Source organism: Acanthaster planci, linkage group LG08 (genome assembly GCF_054643075.1).
Source record: "Acanthaster planci isolate LZ-2023a linkage group LG08, COTS_SCS, whole genome shotgun sequence".
Taxonomy (NCBI): Eukaryota; Metazoa; Echinodermata; class Asteroidea; order Valvatida; family Acanthasteridae; genus Acanthaster; species Acanthaster planci.
In genome coordinates, this window is record NC_141784.1 from 12,764,288 (window position 1) to 12,778,922 (window position 14,635).

At 38.9% G+C, this 14,635-nt stretch overlaps 1 protein-coding gene across 1 annotated transcript; it reads right to left on the reverse strand.

The window, feature by feature from the left end:
- Positions 1-14,324, reverse strand: LOC110977362 (histone acetyltransferase type B catalytic subunit-like). The gene is made up of 10 exons (XM_022231406.2): positions 14,202-14,324; positions 8,201-8,272; positions 6,583-6,658; positions 6,193-6,316; positions 5,513-5,808; positions 4,937-5,041; positions 4,268-4,374; positions 3,845-3,996; positions 2,017-2,133; positions 1-1,518 (listed from the first exon to the last, which is right to left on the reverse strand). The coding sequence occupies exons 1-10, from the start codon at positions 14,206-14,208 to the stop codon at positions 1,351-1,353; spliced, it is 1,224 nt and encodes a 407-aa protein (XP_022087098.2). The 5' UTR covers positions 14,209-14,324; the 3' UTR covers positions 1-1,350.
- Between the last annotated feature and the right edge of the window lie 311 nt (positions 14,325-14,635).

Genomic DNA, 14,635 nt, shown 5'->3' on the forward strand with positions numbered 1-14,635 from the left:
TTCTGTGCTTGTTTCTTTTTATTATACACATAGTTTTGTTGTAGTTGTCTATGGAATAAATGGCAGACATCTAGGGAATCCATTTTTTCCCCGTCCTTTGATTTAAACAATTCTCTGTAGACATCTCTGTAGTTTCATCCAGAAGCATTTTTGAACCCAACAAGAAATCTGTATCTCCACTTTTTTTTGTAAGGGTGTTTTATGTGCAGCCTCGAGCATCTTATGCTTGAATTAAAAACAGACATGAATTATGGCTTAATCAAATATTAGAAGTTATAACTTCATATTTAAACATTATTTGGCTTTTAAACAATACAAATGTCTTACTTAAATAAGTTCAAAAACAGTTCAAAGCTGAGTATTTTCTGCATTTCCTAGTATGACCGAATATCTGAATATTCTTGGAAATAGCTTCTTAAGACTCACTTCTAAACGTATGTATATTGTAAATGTCGATGGAAATTGAAGGTCGAGACAATGACACCTTGAAACCTTGATTTCTCCAAAAGCCTCCTCTAGTGAAAACTAATGCAAGTTTTGTTCCATACGTAAACTTTAAGGGAATCAAGCCCTATTCTAAGTTGTAGCGGGCAGGTTCTCAATCCTGCAAATTCCTTCAAAACCACATGGTAGATCTTTGGGAGATCTGGGGTCACAGTTCAATGAACAAGTAGTCCTGGCTGTTTAATAAAACAAAGTATCCATCACGTTGATCTTACAGTTTTACAATAACACAAGTATACATTTGATGTAACTGATTGCTGTAAGGCCACTGATTTCACTCTTTAAGACCCATAAAAATATGTTGTAAATTAACAAAACAGTTTCAGCAGATCCCAAGAGTGTCCAATACGGACCTGAACTCAAACGGATGTTAAGAAAACCCTTGAGACCCATGATTATCCAAAGGCACCTGACTGAGTGCCCACTGACAAAATCTACTTGCAGCTCGAGACGGAATTGAGCATAAGTCTTGGAACACTTTAAATGGGTAAATGGGAAAGTAGCCTCAATAGCTGCCAACACTCCTCCAAAGGAAATAAGCATAACTAAGGCAGATCTTAATAGCTTTTGACCTGCAGCTGATTTCATGAGAATGTGCTCAATTATACTCGCAAATTTTGCAAAGAAGGAAAAAGGAAACACTTCCAATGGTGGATAAAGCTAATTAAATGACTCTTTGGAGACCATTGTGACATATCGTGCAAAAAACCATTATGAAAGCCCTGATTATGTTCAGATTCTGTACAACTGCTCCTGGTTTTAGTGAAATTGGAAATGAGTACATTTCGCAGGGCAAATTTGACGTCCAGTTTCACGAAATCAACTGCAGGAGTTTGGGGGGGGACTTCACTCCAAGGCTAATCTGTCCAGCACCCTGCGGTAGTCCGTCATCAGTTCCTGATACCAGTTCTCTAGTGTCTCATGGCGCTCCTGCAAGGTGGTGCCCTGCATTGTTGCGGCCAGTTCCTCGGGTTTCAGGGTCCGACGCATCTTCTCCTGGTCGGACTTCTGCTTCTACACACACCAAAGACAAAAAGGGGAAAATAAAAAGGAATCAGTGCTCAGTCTTCCTTGAAGAAATGAGGCTCTGAAAGCAAAGAGGCCATGAGAAAATTTTGTCCCCAATGACATGAAAATCAAGCCAGCTGAAATACTCATTCAAGAAAGCATTCAATAAGTACAGCACTTGATAAAAACTTTCAGAGATCCAACACAAGTTTCTTCATTGTGTGGGGGATGGTTCTTTCTTTGTAGGTCTATGAGGAAACTCATACAGCTTGTTTGAGCCAAAGTTTTACGTTCATAATTTGTACCGAAAGATAAGCATACAAGTTTCTGAAATGACATCATAGCAAAAGTGCTCAGGTAAAATATGTTTGCCATCTAAATTCATTTCACAAGATCTCTCCAAGATCAAATGTGGGTAGACCTGTGATGGCGCGAGGAGCTGCGGGTCCAAATCCTGTAGTCTACAATAGATTGCCGGACGTTTTCAGTGAGATGTACCCATACCTGGAATGGGATATTCAGTCTTCTCTTGATGTCCAGTCTGTAGGCTTTCATTTCAGCGCGGTCTCGGGTGTTGGTGGCTCGCAGTCTTAGGATCTCATAAACCCGTCGAACTTGTTTCTGCATTGGAAATGGAACGAGGGTAAAGTAGTGATCTCCAACAAAAGTTCAGCCTATGTCTACACCAGTGTGAAGTTCCAGGCCCAGAACTGTGCTATTCAAGTCTGTAATGTTGCCAATGCAAATACAGGGCAACTAGTTTCCCTTATGTGTGTTTATAAAAACAAAATCAAATGAGAAAAAAATTATCTTAACAAACAACTCTTATGCCAGTTTTTTTTCATTTGTGTATTAACCTTCGAATGCAGAGTATTAAAACTTGTCATTTCAAATGGAAGCATGTATCATTTTGCAGTGTTTGTGAATTGCAAGGGAGACCAAATTCACCTGTTACAGTGGGATATATTTCTTTTTAACCACACGCTGCCGGGTGCTTTTATGTATGTACACATACAGGAGATTTTCAGTTTTCAAAATTCTTCAAAAATCCATCATTTCATTTAATGGATGTTACCCCCACATGAATGACTGGTGACCACTCTAAACCAACAGGTCACCTTCATTGACTCCTGAATATTTCAGCCAGGCCTCCCACCTTGTAAAGAGAGCCCAGAATTGTGAGGTGTTGCATAATTTCCTTTGTCCCCAGTGAATGTGAGTGGTGTCTTTTCAAACATGGCTGGATTAGCATGCAGCGGTGCTGTGTCGCTCATCAATGGGGCCCTTTTGTCCGCGGTGCTAATCTGCGGGCACGCTATTCCCAAAATAGTGGTATACTGTTTAAAAACAGTGATAGATTACCTTTGAAAAATGCAAGCCGAAAAATGATGGCAATTCTCAGCAGCAGGTCTTTTGTTCCGAGTACAGTCTTTTGTTACACGGACCAGCTTTTTTGTCCCATTTTGGGCACCCCAGCTCTGAGTATAAACCCATGGTGCTCGAAACAGGATTCCCCAGCAGCAAGTGGTTAATACTAGTGAATGTTTTGTCAAAGCCTCACTGAAAATTGTTTTTTGTGTCAGTGCTGTACCAAGTCCATCACAAGTCTATCACAAACCATCCAACTGCAAGCTATTAACCACTACCAGCCAGGAACTCCGAAATCGGAGCCGTATGGTTTATGTGCGTGGCCAGGGTCTCCGAAGTCGGACAAAGGAAACAGGGCCCTGTAACAAAAGACCGTACTCCGAACAAAAGACCAGGCTGCTGGGCATTACCGGCATTTTTCACTCTCAAAAGTGGTGATAATCCAGCGTTATTTTGAAACCGTACACCAGGGTTTGGGGCATTGAGAGCAAGCGGATTACCACCGGGGACAAAAGCGCTCCACCACCGCAGCAATGAGCCACACAGCACCGCTGCACGCTAATCTGGCCCCTATTGAAAAGAGGTCAGCAGTGCACTGAGCCAGGTTCGTGAACAAAAGACAGTTGTGTAACACCGCACAATCTGGGCTCTGTTTACAAGGCTGCAGGCCTGGCTGAAATACTCGGGTGTCAGTGAAGGTCACCTGTCAACTTAGAGTAGTGCCTGAAGATTACTTGGTGCGGCTATAAACGACCGTTAAATGGAATGATGAATTTTTGAAGGATTTTGAAAACGGAAAAAATGATAGTCATGCCGGCCCAGCATCATCAACATTGAAAAATGCCCCAGCAAGTGGTTAAACTGGATTGTTAGAAAAGCATTCCTTTGTCACTGTTCACCCTTTTGCTTGTGACTAGTTTTAACACAGACTTGTGACCAGACTTGGAAAGGACCACTGGCCCACCTTGCACAGTTTTAGTTTTTCCAGAGCCTGTTTCTCCATTTCAGCCGAGAAACCCTTTGTCAAGTTGGCGGGATCAAATGCTGGAAGTTTCATGCAGTCCCGGCAGTCTACAAAGTCTCTTAGCCTCACAAAGTCCTCTGAAGGATCCTCAACTAAAAGCAAATAACACCACTGGAAATTAAATTTAAAAGACACATTTGTTCAGCCATTTTCAACTGACATGCCCTGAATGGCACTCATGACAAAATTTGAAATAACGTTCTATTAACACCGATCAGATTTACTTAACATGAACTTTTTTTACAGAAAAGAGTTTTGAAACTAGTGAGCCTGCTGACCTCAGAATGTCACGGGTATTTCCTATATCAATTTTGAAGCCATTAAAACTAACTAAAAATCACACATTGGACATGTCCATTTTACCTGTGATGTCGAGGATTTTTGTATCATTCCTGAAATGCGAGTACATTGTCTGTAGTAGCTGGACTCCATGGCCCTGTCTTTGGAATGGTGGCAATACGAGCACCTGACTACAAGGGGAAAAATTGGGTGGAAATGTTGTGAATGTTAACACACACAACTGTCATTCCTTTCAGGTGCTAAATTCGTGACACCACTAAGTACTGACATTTTTCATTAGCAAAATCTGCTCGTATCCAAGGATTAAGATTCTGGGATCTCTAACTAGACATTAATGATGGAAGCCATTTTGATTGTGTTCCCAGAATCTCTCATTCAATGTAATCTGTCCAACAGGGTGGTACCATATTTGTAATTAATCACAAATTTCAATTATCCATCGACGTAAATGACATTATTTGCAATGAACTTTGAATTCATTGCTTTTATTTTTATGCTCATGTTCTCAAAATAAAAGTTAACCTTGTATCAATTCAAAAAGGCCAACTTGTGAATAAGACCAATTGTTGCTCAACAACAAACATGCACACACACAAGTCTTTTCACCAGGACTCGCCAGACAAGGTCAATCTTTGGGAAGGGGGTGGTTGAAAGAAAGTCCAAGCTAATAAATAAAACTCTTAATATTGAAACAGAAAAACAAGATTACATCATAGAGGCTGCAGAACTTACCTAATTCTTGGCCGTGTCATATCTGGGTAAGCATAGTACCGGTAAGCTGTGGCGTAGCCTGCTACAGCATATCTCTTGTTACCATTAATGATGTACTTCTCAAATCTGATAAGAAATTGTTCGTTTTTCTTTAATACAAATCAGGGGCACAAATACTATTGTTCAGAGTCTACCTCTTGGTTATCAGATGTAAAAGGCTCATAAATCTATGAAGCAAAGAAAAGAGGGAGATTTCAAATGAAAGGTTTTGATGTGGTTGAATACAGATGGATGTCTCCACCTATTAACCCTCCTTTTGCTGTAACCGTCAAAAACGGTCAAAAATTCCTTCTACTTTCCCTGCCCAGTGCATACATACCATATGTGACTTGACTGATTTTGACTGATAGCCTATAGGACAACTGTGTTGAGAATGCATCTTTGCATAGGAGGGTTAAACACAGTGAAATACACATGTAATGATATTTTGATGCTACTAAAAAGAGCAGAAATAGTCATGTTGACCAACCCGGCTGTTCAAATGAGTGAATTTTAATTGTGCAAATGTTATGACCTAGGATGAGTGATGACACTCACACTGTGTAATATACCCATTTTTCATCATCCATATCGATGTATGACGCTGCGTCAATGTACCACCAGAGGAACGTCTGCAGTCTCTCATGATACTCCCGGAATCCCGGTGCGGTGATGTCGTTGGTGTAGATCTCAAAGTTCCGTGTTGGCCCCTCTCCCTCAACTGAATATGCATGAAGCAGCTCGCCGACTGGCTGGAAACTGGCATCGTCCGAGATGACAGAGATGAACTTGTCCAAATTGTCCATGGGTTTGATTTCAAGCTTGTCGATGACCGTTTTCAGGACACTGTCAGCCTAAAAAAAATTTGTCTTTCAATTAAGAGAACACATATCAAAACACATCCCGTTCACATGGCAGTCATGAGGCAGGGGAAGGGGGCAACCTTGGGCACCCCCTGGAAAGAAAAAAATAATTAAAAAGGCAAAAGGAGAAAAAGTGAAAGAATAAAAAAAAAATTGGAATAAAAATCATTAATCTGCATTAAACAAACTCAAAATTGACCCCTTCCCGCTGTTGTTCATTTTTCTTTTAATAGCCTACAAGGGCCCCCCGCCACACACATACACACACTGGAAAACTCCAGGCAGCACCATGCATGTTAATTACAGTAATCTTGAAAAAAAAATGCAAGTAGGGGAAGAAAAATGGAGGGGAAAAAAACAGAAGGATGAAAATACCTGAACACCATCAAAAAGTTTTGCGTTGACTTTTTCCGTGCAAGTCATGTGGAGATACGGCACCAACCTCCCAGCTGTGAAGTACAGCTGCACCCTCAAACCCTTGTAGCCGAAAATATTCTCACTGAGACACAGCAGGGAACAAAATTAATGTTGCTGACACACCTTGGGCACTTATTTGAATTAATTATCATAAAAATCAGACACCTATGTATGACTTGTAAGTCATACGTTAAACTAATGCCAAGAAATACATGTATTATGCAGAAATTGTCTTTCACAGAAAGTGGGCTGGTAATTTAAACAAGTTACCAAGCAGTCGATAAAAATCTAATTATACGTATACCAGTCTCTGCTCAATAAAATAGCCAATTTTATACTGCAACTTACTTCTGACCAAACAGCTGATGGGTGAACTCAGGATGAAAGATCTTGCCATCATCGAATACGTCTGCCTCTGATCGGACTGGAGATAGCGAACAGGATGAAACAGCACATTTACCTCCGTCACTTCCTTTATCTACCAAAATCTTACGTTCCCATTTTCCCATAATTTTGATGGCATCAGAAATGCAGACCACTGGGCTCATGCCTGAACTTTCTTTAACACAGCATCTCAAAATGCAGAGCACCATTGTTCTTGTAGAATGTTCCACTTGGTACAAAGCACAATCTCTGTGAAAACGAATAGTGTTCTCAATGTGTTCCCATCTGATACTGATTGCTCCTAATGTACCCATCAATCACGCCACGCCCCCCCAGTTAAAATGGCATATAACATAATCCCTACCCCTGGGGCAGCATGTCCATTTCCTGTGCTTTAACATGTAAAAGTAGTAAGGCTAACTCAGTGCTTCATATGATTATGCATAGTGAGTGCTGCATTTCATGTACAACCATCATGCATGCATACACTTGAAAATTTTTGCTCATAGCGGGGCTTGAAATTAAAATAAATAAAATGCACTCGTTTGTCTCAGCAATGCACCCGTAAATCATAATGACGGGCGCAAGTACTTACACCCGTTTGATTCCATGTACCTGCAAATTTTTACCGTTTGTTTCTACTTTTGTCATGAAAAATACCTGAACTTTTTGACTTCACTTCGGATCAGCCTTGTCACGGAACCAACACGGTACAATTTTGTTTACGATGTCAACGAGTGCACGCCGCAGTCTCGCATGCAATGCATGTACACACATGAGCGTACACCCACGCATACACAATTGTATGGAAACTGGAAATTCAAGCCAAATGCATGGATTCAGCTTAGACTTCACTTTCGCTGGTTCCAGTCATAGCTTGAACATGTGGTTTTGAACCATGCTCCAAAATAGCTGGAGCCAGCGAAACTAAAGTCTCAGCCTAATCCACTCGTTTCAAAAATGCTTGATTGCTGCAGTGAGTTCCCTTTTACGTCTGTGTGCACATGCACGTTATAAAGGCCGTCGCGCGCAACCCGCAAAAATAACAACTAGATCAAGGCTTTAATCTATGCCAAAGTCTAAGCCGCAAGTTATCAGTGTCATTAATTTAAACAAAAGCAACAGCAAGGACTAGGGTCTTTGCTTTTTTTTCTTGAAAAGAAACTCTGTCTTTAATATTGTATGGAAGCTACTTGCTCCCATAAAGTAACAAATTCAGCTGTCTAGGGAGCAAGTACTTGCTCCCTAGACAGCTGAATTTGTTACTTAATTGCCCAATTTCGAACCCTGCATAGACAACAATTAAAGAATGGTCACAGCACAATGGGGGGGAGTGAGTCCTACAACGGAGTAGTAATGACTTAGGCAAGAGAATGTGCCTCAGAAAAGTAGGCTCACAGCTGGTCTGGCACTTCCATGCTGGCATGGGATAAGATGTCACAGTTCCTAGAGATTTTAGGCTTCTAACAGATTTTATCACCTTACTCATAACAAGGAGCATCAATGATGTTAGAGTGCATATCGATACTCTCTTGAAAACATGACGCTTAATGTCACAAGCATTTAACTGCCAAAAACTCACCTAACTTGAGCTCAATGACTTGATTGGCATCACAGACATACTCCTCCAAAACATTTTTCATCAATGTGAAATCTGTCAAAAAACAAAATAAATCAAATCAAAAACAAGAAAGACAAGAAGAAGCAATTTAATAAAATCATTTCAACATGCACATAATCTCAACAGGCATCTACTGTACGACAGTATTTGAAACTGCTGTAAAGAAAAGTATCTGCAGTACCAATACTGGTTAGAGTATAGCATTTACATGTTGTTACAAAGAAACATTTCCAAATTTTTTAATTTACTTTTTTAAAATATTCACTTTGAAATTTCTTGGTTAGAAGAGGAAGCCAAATATGTAACTTGACAGTGAGAATCTCCATAATAAAATAAAGAAACCAGTAGAGACGAGACTGTGAGAAGCACTTTACAGTCTTAGAGATGGGAGGAAAACCCCAGAGGAAAATTCTAGGCAAAACCTGTGGAATCAGGTAGGGACTGAAAACCCACTCCATATGTGAACTGAGTTGGGATTCGAACCTGGACCACAGAAGTCCTGACTCCCTGTACACCTCCACTACACCTTTCATGTTAAACATTTCACTGTTTTGTGCAGTAAAAATCTCTACCTTGATACAAAAAAGTTGTATTCTCTTTGCATATTGAATGGAGGACTTCCCATTGCCTGATTCTTGTGCAACATGAACACTGTAGTTTGGTTGAACAGCCTCAAAGGCGTAAAAGAGAATCATGCAGTGGCCAAGGATTTGGTTCTTCCTAAAGTCCCCACCAGCAAATTAACATGTGGGCATGCAACTTGGACTTTCACAAAAAACAAGGAAAGTCTAATCTTTGCAATACTTTCTACATTGTTTTCCAATTTTCAGTGGCGTGAGTGTGAAGTGAAAAATGAAGTTTCAGCTAACCCAATATGAAATCCCAAACATGCCATTGAAAAAAATTTCAGTGAGAACTGATCCATTTTTTCAAATTACTAATTCCTTATTACAAAGGCATTTGAAAATTTCAGGACCCCTTTCCTATATAGGAGGAATTAGATTTAAACTTTCAGACTCACCAAACTAGATCACAATAACATTATTTCATCAACTGCAGGGTTAATTTTGTAGAGAGAGTGCAGAGTTTGATTTTTGAGGGAAATTATGGGGTAAAAATGAAATTGACACAGACCATGTATGCAAGCATCCACTGAAAATAAACATGGCGATAATGTCAAAATGGGCTTGGTAGAATGTCTCTGGTAACTGAGAAGTTTCATTAGAAAGCTGATCTCTGACTGGTCGAGATGAGCCGATTAGGGAGAAAGAGTATTGAAGGTAACAGCCAGACCGTGCATGCTTGGGTCCACATGGCGACATAGTGAAACATGCTTGGTACAGTATCTCCAATAGGTTACTAGAAAGTTTCCTTAGAAAGTGGATCTCTGATTGGTTGAAAAATCAGATTAGGGAGTAAGAGTATTAAAGAGAACAGCCAAAGCTCACACAGTACGCCATGTTCCTGTGCGTCAAGTTGACTGAGCATTTATGTTGACAGACATAGGTAAGAAAGTCACATTAATCTCCCGATTTACTCTTCCAAATGTAACCCAAATAGGGTCATGACAATCAAGAGACATTGCATGAGTAATACTCTTTTTCATGACCGACCTTTATTAGTAAAAGTGACTATAAATGGGGGAGGGCCCAAATTTACAATCCCCATAACAAATTACTAATTTGTTATTTTGAATTACTAATTTGTTATTAGGGATTAGTAATTAATTATGGATTAGTTATAGAAGTTATAGAAGTTACATTCACAAAACCTACAAGCTGCACACAAAAACAAACAACGTCTGCAATGTCTGAACGTGGCATCACTCCCAGGTGCATGATACCGGTACCTTATCCAAATTCAGTGAGTGGTTAGGTACTACACACATGCTGATACCCAAGACGAAACTGCTGCCATATGTAGGGACTGCAACGGGAATTTTCAAAGAAGATAATTTCATTTTACTGTGAGTCAGTCTTACCAGTCACGTAATTCTGAGTCATTTGGCACCAAAATGAACAAAACCGGTCAAGGGGTTGCAGAGATACTGTACACTCATTTGTAAAGCCCTTTTTTCTGTTCCATTTCTTGATGAGAGTTTTGGTTAATTTTGGTACCAGAGAAGCTCGTTTCTTCATGTGAACAATCATGTAAACATTTTAAGGTGCTAATAACTCTTCAACTTTGTACTGCATTTCTTTTACAGGTATCCAAGGGAAGAAATTCTGCACAGTTGTAACAATGATGCCAAAATTGGCACATTTGGTTGTTATCCTTGCCATGGCAACTGGTCTAATCCTCAGTTTTATCATAAATAATAAAAGATTCTTTTGAATTCATGAAATCTGTGCTGTACATGACAAGAAAATACCCATGTTTGTTTTGTCCAAAAAGTAGCCCAAAGCTATGTTCCAGTGGGTAGTTATTTTCAATTTATTTTGTTTACAAAAATGTTGACACTGTAAACAACTTGGCAAGCAAATTGACATATATCTGGATTGGCAGGCGCTGCACAGCTTTTTTTTTCATTTCTTGTGACAAAGAGTGGTTGCGTCCCTTAGAAAAGTGATGTCTCCATAAGGTCATTGTAATTTGCTCTGATAACTACAGCAAAATGAAGTTCACATTTGAGCAGAATATTTAGCGATAAATTCTTCAATGCATGATTGTGTGTAATACTGGTACATGTGTCTGTTAGTTGAATGTACACTATGAGCATAATATGAAGTTTTGAAAAGGTATTCTTAATTAACTACTGCCCCAGTCACTACACAATTATGCACAAAGTACAAGAAGGAAATTAACTATAACCCCATAAAATCAATTTGTTGAGGATGACGTTCACAAGTACATGTAGCTGAACAATTGCAAAATATGGTAAATCCCCCAAACACAATTTCGTTTTCGAATGTACAATTTTTAGTTAGAATTGAGAGGAACAAAGTCAGAAGAGCCACCAAATATAATTGAAAAAAAAAAAATTTTAAAGTGCTTAGTGACAACCATGAACTCATGACACCATAGACAAAATCACAAAAGGCACGGCAAAGGCAAGTGTGAGGCTACTTGGACGCCATGTTCACTGGCCATCGCGCACGCACGCCCGGCAGTGACCATTCGGAAAATCACGGAGCACTTCATTGATCGGTGGTCAAATGTGCTCACACTCAGGATCTAAACCTCAATCTTTTATTCTTTCTAAGGTGTTCTGACCCAATTTTTTAAAAATTGATTGCTAGTTTCTTGTCGATGTACCAGAAAGACTCTAAAATGCCACTTTATATAATGCCCGTTTTAAACAGATTACAAACTTCCAGAAAACTTTGTTTTTTTCACAGAACTTTCAAAGAGGAATTTGAGCTAGTCAAACCCTACCCATTCATGCAAAAATACATGAAAATAATGTGGTCCTTGAGGCTAGAAATCAATTTTACTGCATCATGTGCACGGGGAGTCAGGCAGCCACGCTTTTGTACACAAAAAGTATCTATGAGCAAGTGCGCAGTAGCCCATTTCGGTCCCTACCACATGCTGTCAATAATTTGTAATAACAAATCAGCAATTCAAACTAATGAATTAGAAATTTGAAATAATGAATTAGTAATTCAAAATAACAAATCAGTAATTCGAAATAGGCTAGCAAATTATTTGTTTGATTTTATGAGTTAATTATTTGACAGTTCAAAATCAGTATTTCAAAATCACAAATTAGTATTCAAAATAAGAAATTAGTAGAATTAGGCCCCTAACTCTTACTTAGTGACAGACCTGACGGATTAATTCAAAATTTAATAAACCTTATCAACGTTTGTAATGCATTATGGGTTTGGATGACAAACATGCAATGCATTTTGTGCACAACCCTTTTGGAGAAGTGTACCTGCAAAATGTTAATCTGTTTCCTTTATATTTCATACTCTAATTCAAACCATCCCCTTCTGACACAGTGTTGCATTAAATAGATTTGGGACGCAGATATTCACAAACTTCGAAGTTTAAGGCTTGGCAGGTAAACTATGGCTGCAATCAATACACAGGACATGAAATTGGCTACAGCTGCTTTCCGTATGTGTGTGAAAATGTCTCCCAAATGACCTATTTGTAAATATTACTAGCTAACTAAAAAAATAATATGCAAAAATAAATAATATGCAAATAGTAACACATAGGCTGTAACCCTGTGCTATATAACATTAATTGATAAATAAATAGTTATTAAATATTTCTATTTACACTTAAACCTAGAGGCAATTTTTTTCAATGAATTGTCAATTGAGCTCCACAGCTTTGGCCCCTCATGTTTTACAGTAGCTTTAGAAAATGCAGTCCAGGCATGATCCCTGTAAAATTTATGATATTGTTGTGTAAAATAACTGTGGATTCCATCATTTTTTTAAACAGTGAACATACTGACGTAGGCAATTTGTTACTGTTGAGTTGGTGCATGAGGGAACCCAGCTGAAGATGATAGATATCATGAACTTTTGAGACGTTAGAGTTATAAGAGAGAAGTACTAGGTTCATTGTAATTAGAATTAGGCCTAGGCCTATTGATAATACACAGAACCTTTTTGTGTAATTTGAGAATTCGATTAAGATAACTACTACTACTATTAGCCCATGCAATAATCCCATATGTTGTGTACGGTAGTATAAGGGTATTATATATATAAAGAGGAAATGAGGAAATCAATTTCAACTATGACTTTGAGATAATAAGCCATTTCGATGTTTCGGGTGCGCAAGGAATTCTGGGATTGAACTTGGATAAACAAACCCCACATGGCATAGGCAGCTGGCGTTTCGTGCATGAGGAGTTGTGCAGAAGCCTGCGCGGAGATCTGTCGATCAGCTGTGCGAAGTGGTTGAACTAGTACGTAATTAAACCAAATTTTCAGCTTTTTGTGCTGATCTTTGTCTTACCTTTGATAAAGTTTTTTAACAACCCACAAAGTCAGTTTTGCTTGGATCACGGCTTGGACCATAATGGGACTTTTGTGAGATATTTACAAATGGATCGGCGTGCATGTTCTGGTCCACGATGTACATGTATGTTACTAGACCACCGTTGAAATTTGCTCGCGCGTATTTTGTTACGCATTTTACCAAACAGGGCCCAACGAATACTCTTTATAGGACGAAGGATCTTAATTATGAGCCAATGTACATAGGCCTACAGTGCAGTGTTACGGTATGACATGGGCGTAGGCCTACGAGTACTAAGAATGATGTACGAGTTTTAAATCGAGTTATTTTGAACTTTTTGCAGTGATATGAATTTACCCAAAAAAATGAGGAGATTATGAGGTCGCCTGTTGTATATATTCAAGGCACACAGTAGAGCATCCTTTTTCTTTTGCAATTCGATGTGAATCGGAACGGGAATCCGAAAAACTTACTTACTACCCACTGCAAAACATACGTTGCTGTGGAACAGTGCGATTTGTTTATCCAAAAAAAGGGTTGTCAAGGCCGGTTGGCGCATGCGCGATTGAAACTTCGAAATGGCTTATACTTTTTATAGCCTACCTACATCAACATGTATGTTTAACTTTCCTACCTCCATGGTTTCAGCATAACAGTAGAAATATGACTGATGACAAATGTGTTTATTCCAAGTTAAACAGTCATCTATATAATAGAATTCCCAAGAATTTCCTTGTGTCAGTGTTTGTTATCTCTCTATCCTCAATATAGATTCCAGTAGGCAGTTGGTGTTTATTGCAAAACAACATTTAGGCCTAGGCCTACATGTATATTGGGTGTTCATTTATTCGCTTTGATCCAATTGCTAGGCCTAGATACCTTTCTCATCTCATGTGTTTGTCGTCATTTCGCAAACCCTTAAATTGTGACAAAATGATGATCGTCAAAACTGGCAATATCAAATGATTAACCTTATGCTACAGGATTACAGTCACGGGTCTCGCTTAAATTTCTAAAAGTTATATCATCTACTTACCCGCCATTTTTCGACATTTCGCGCTAGCGCGCAATCAGTCGTAAACAAATGACCTTTCACCTAAAATTAGAAGCGAGTAGTATGGTAGCATTGCATAAATGTATTGTAGAAAGCTTATAGTTGTCTAGTTGCCAAACAATTATTAGACTTCAAAGAGTAAACTGAAACTGAGTGTACAATTTTCCAGCAAAAAATATTGTATGATTGCACGAGTCTTGCCGATTCTGCCAGAGTTCTACACAGAATACGCGATTATTATTGTGTCAATAGAATATTTATATATTTTTAAGTATAAAAAGTGATAGTATCGCTAAATCAATTTTGTCTGAACTGCAGCACATTTTTAGGATTTGTAGCAAGTTTATGATTAATTCACGAGGATCTTCGGCATTCCACCAATAAAATCACTTCAATCACATGCAGGCTCCATATTT

What these genes read in the sequence shown, in the direction of transcription:
- LOC110977362 (XM_022231406.2), bottom strand. An exon ending in AAATGGGTATATTACACAGT is followed by an intron (nt 5,042 to 5,512) that starts GTGAGTGTCATC and finishes ATTTCTTATCAG; the next exon opens with ATTTGAGAAGTACATCATTA. An exon ending in GACTGAATATCCCATTCCAG is followed by an intron (nt 1,519 to 2,016) that starts GTATGGGTACAT and finishes TGGTGTGTGTAG; the next exon opens with AAGCAGAAGTCCGACCAGGA.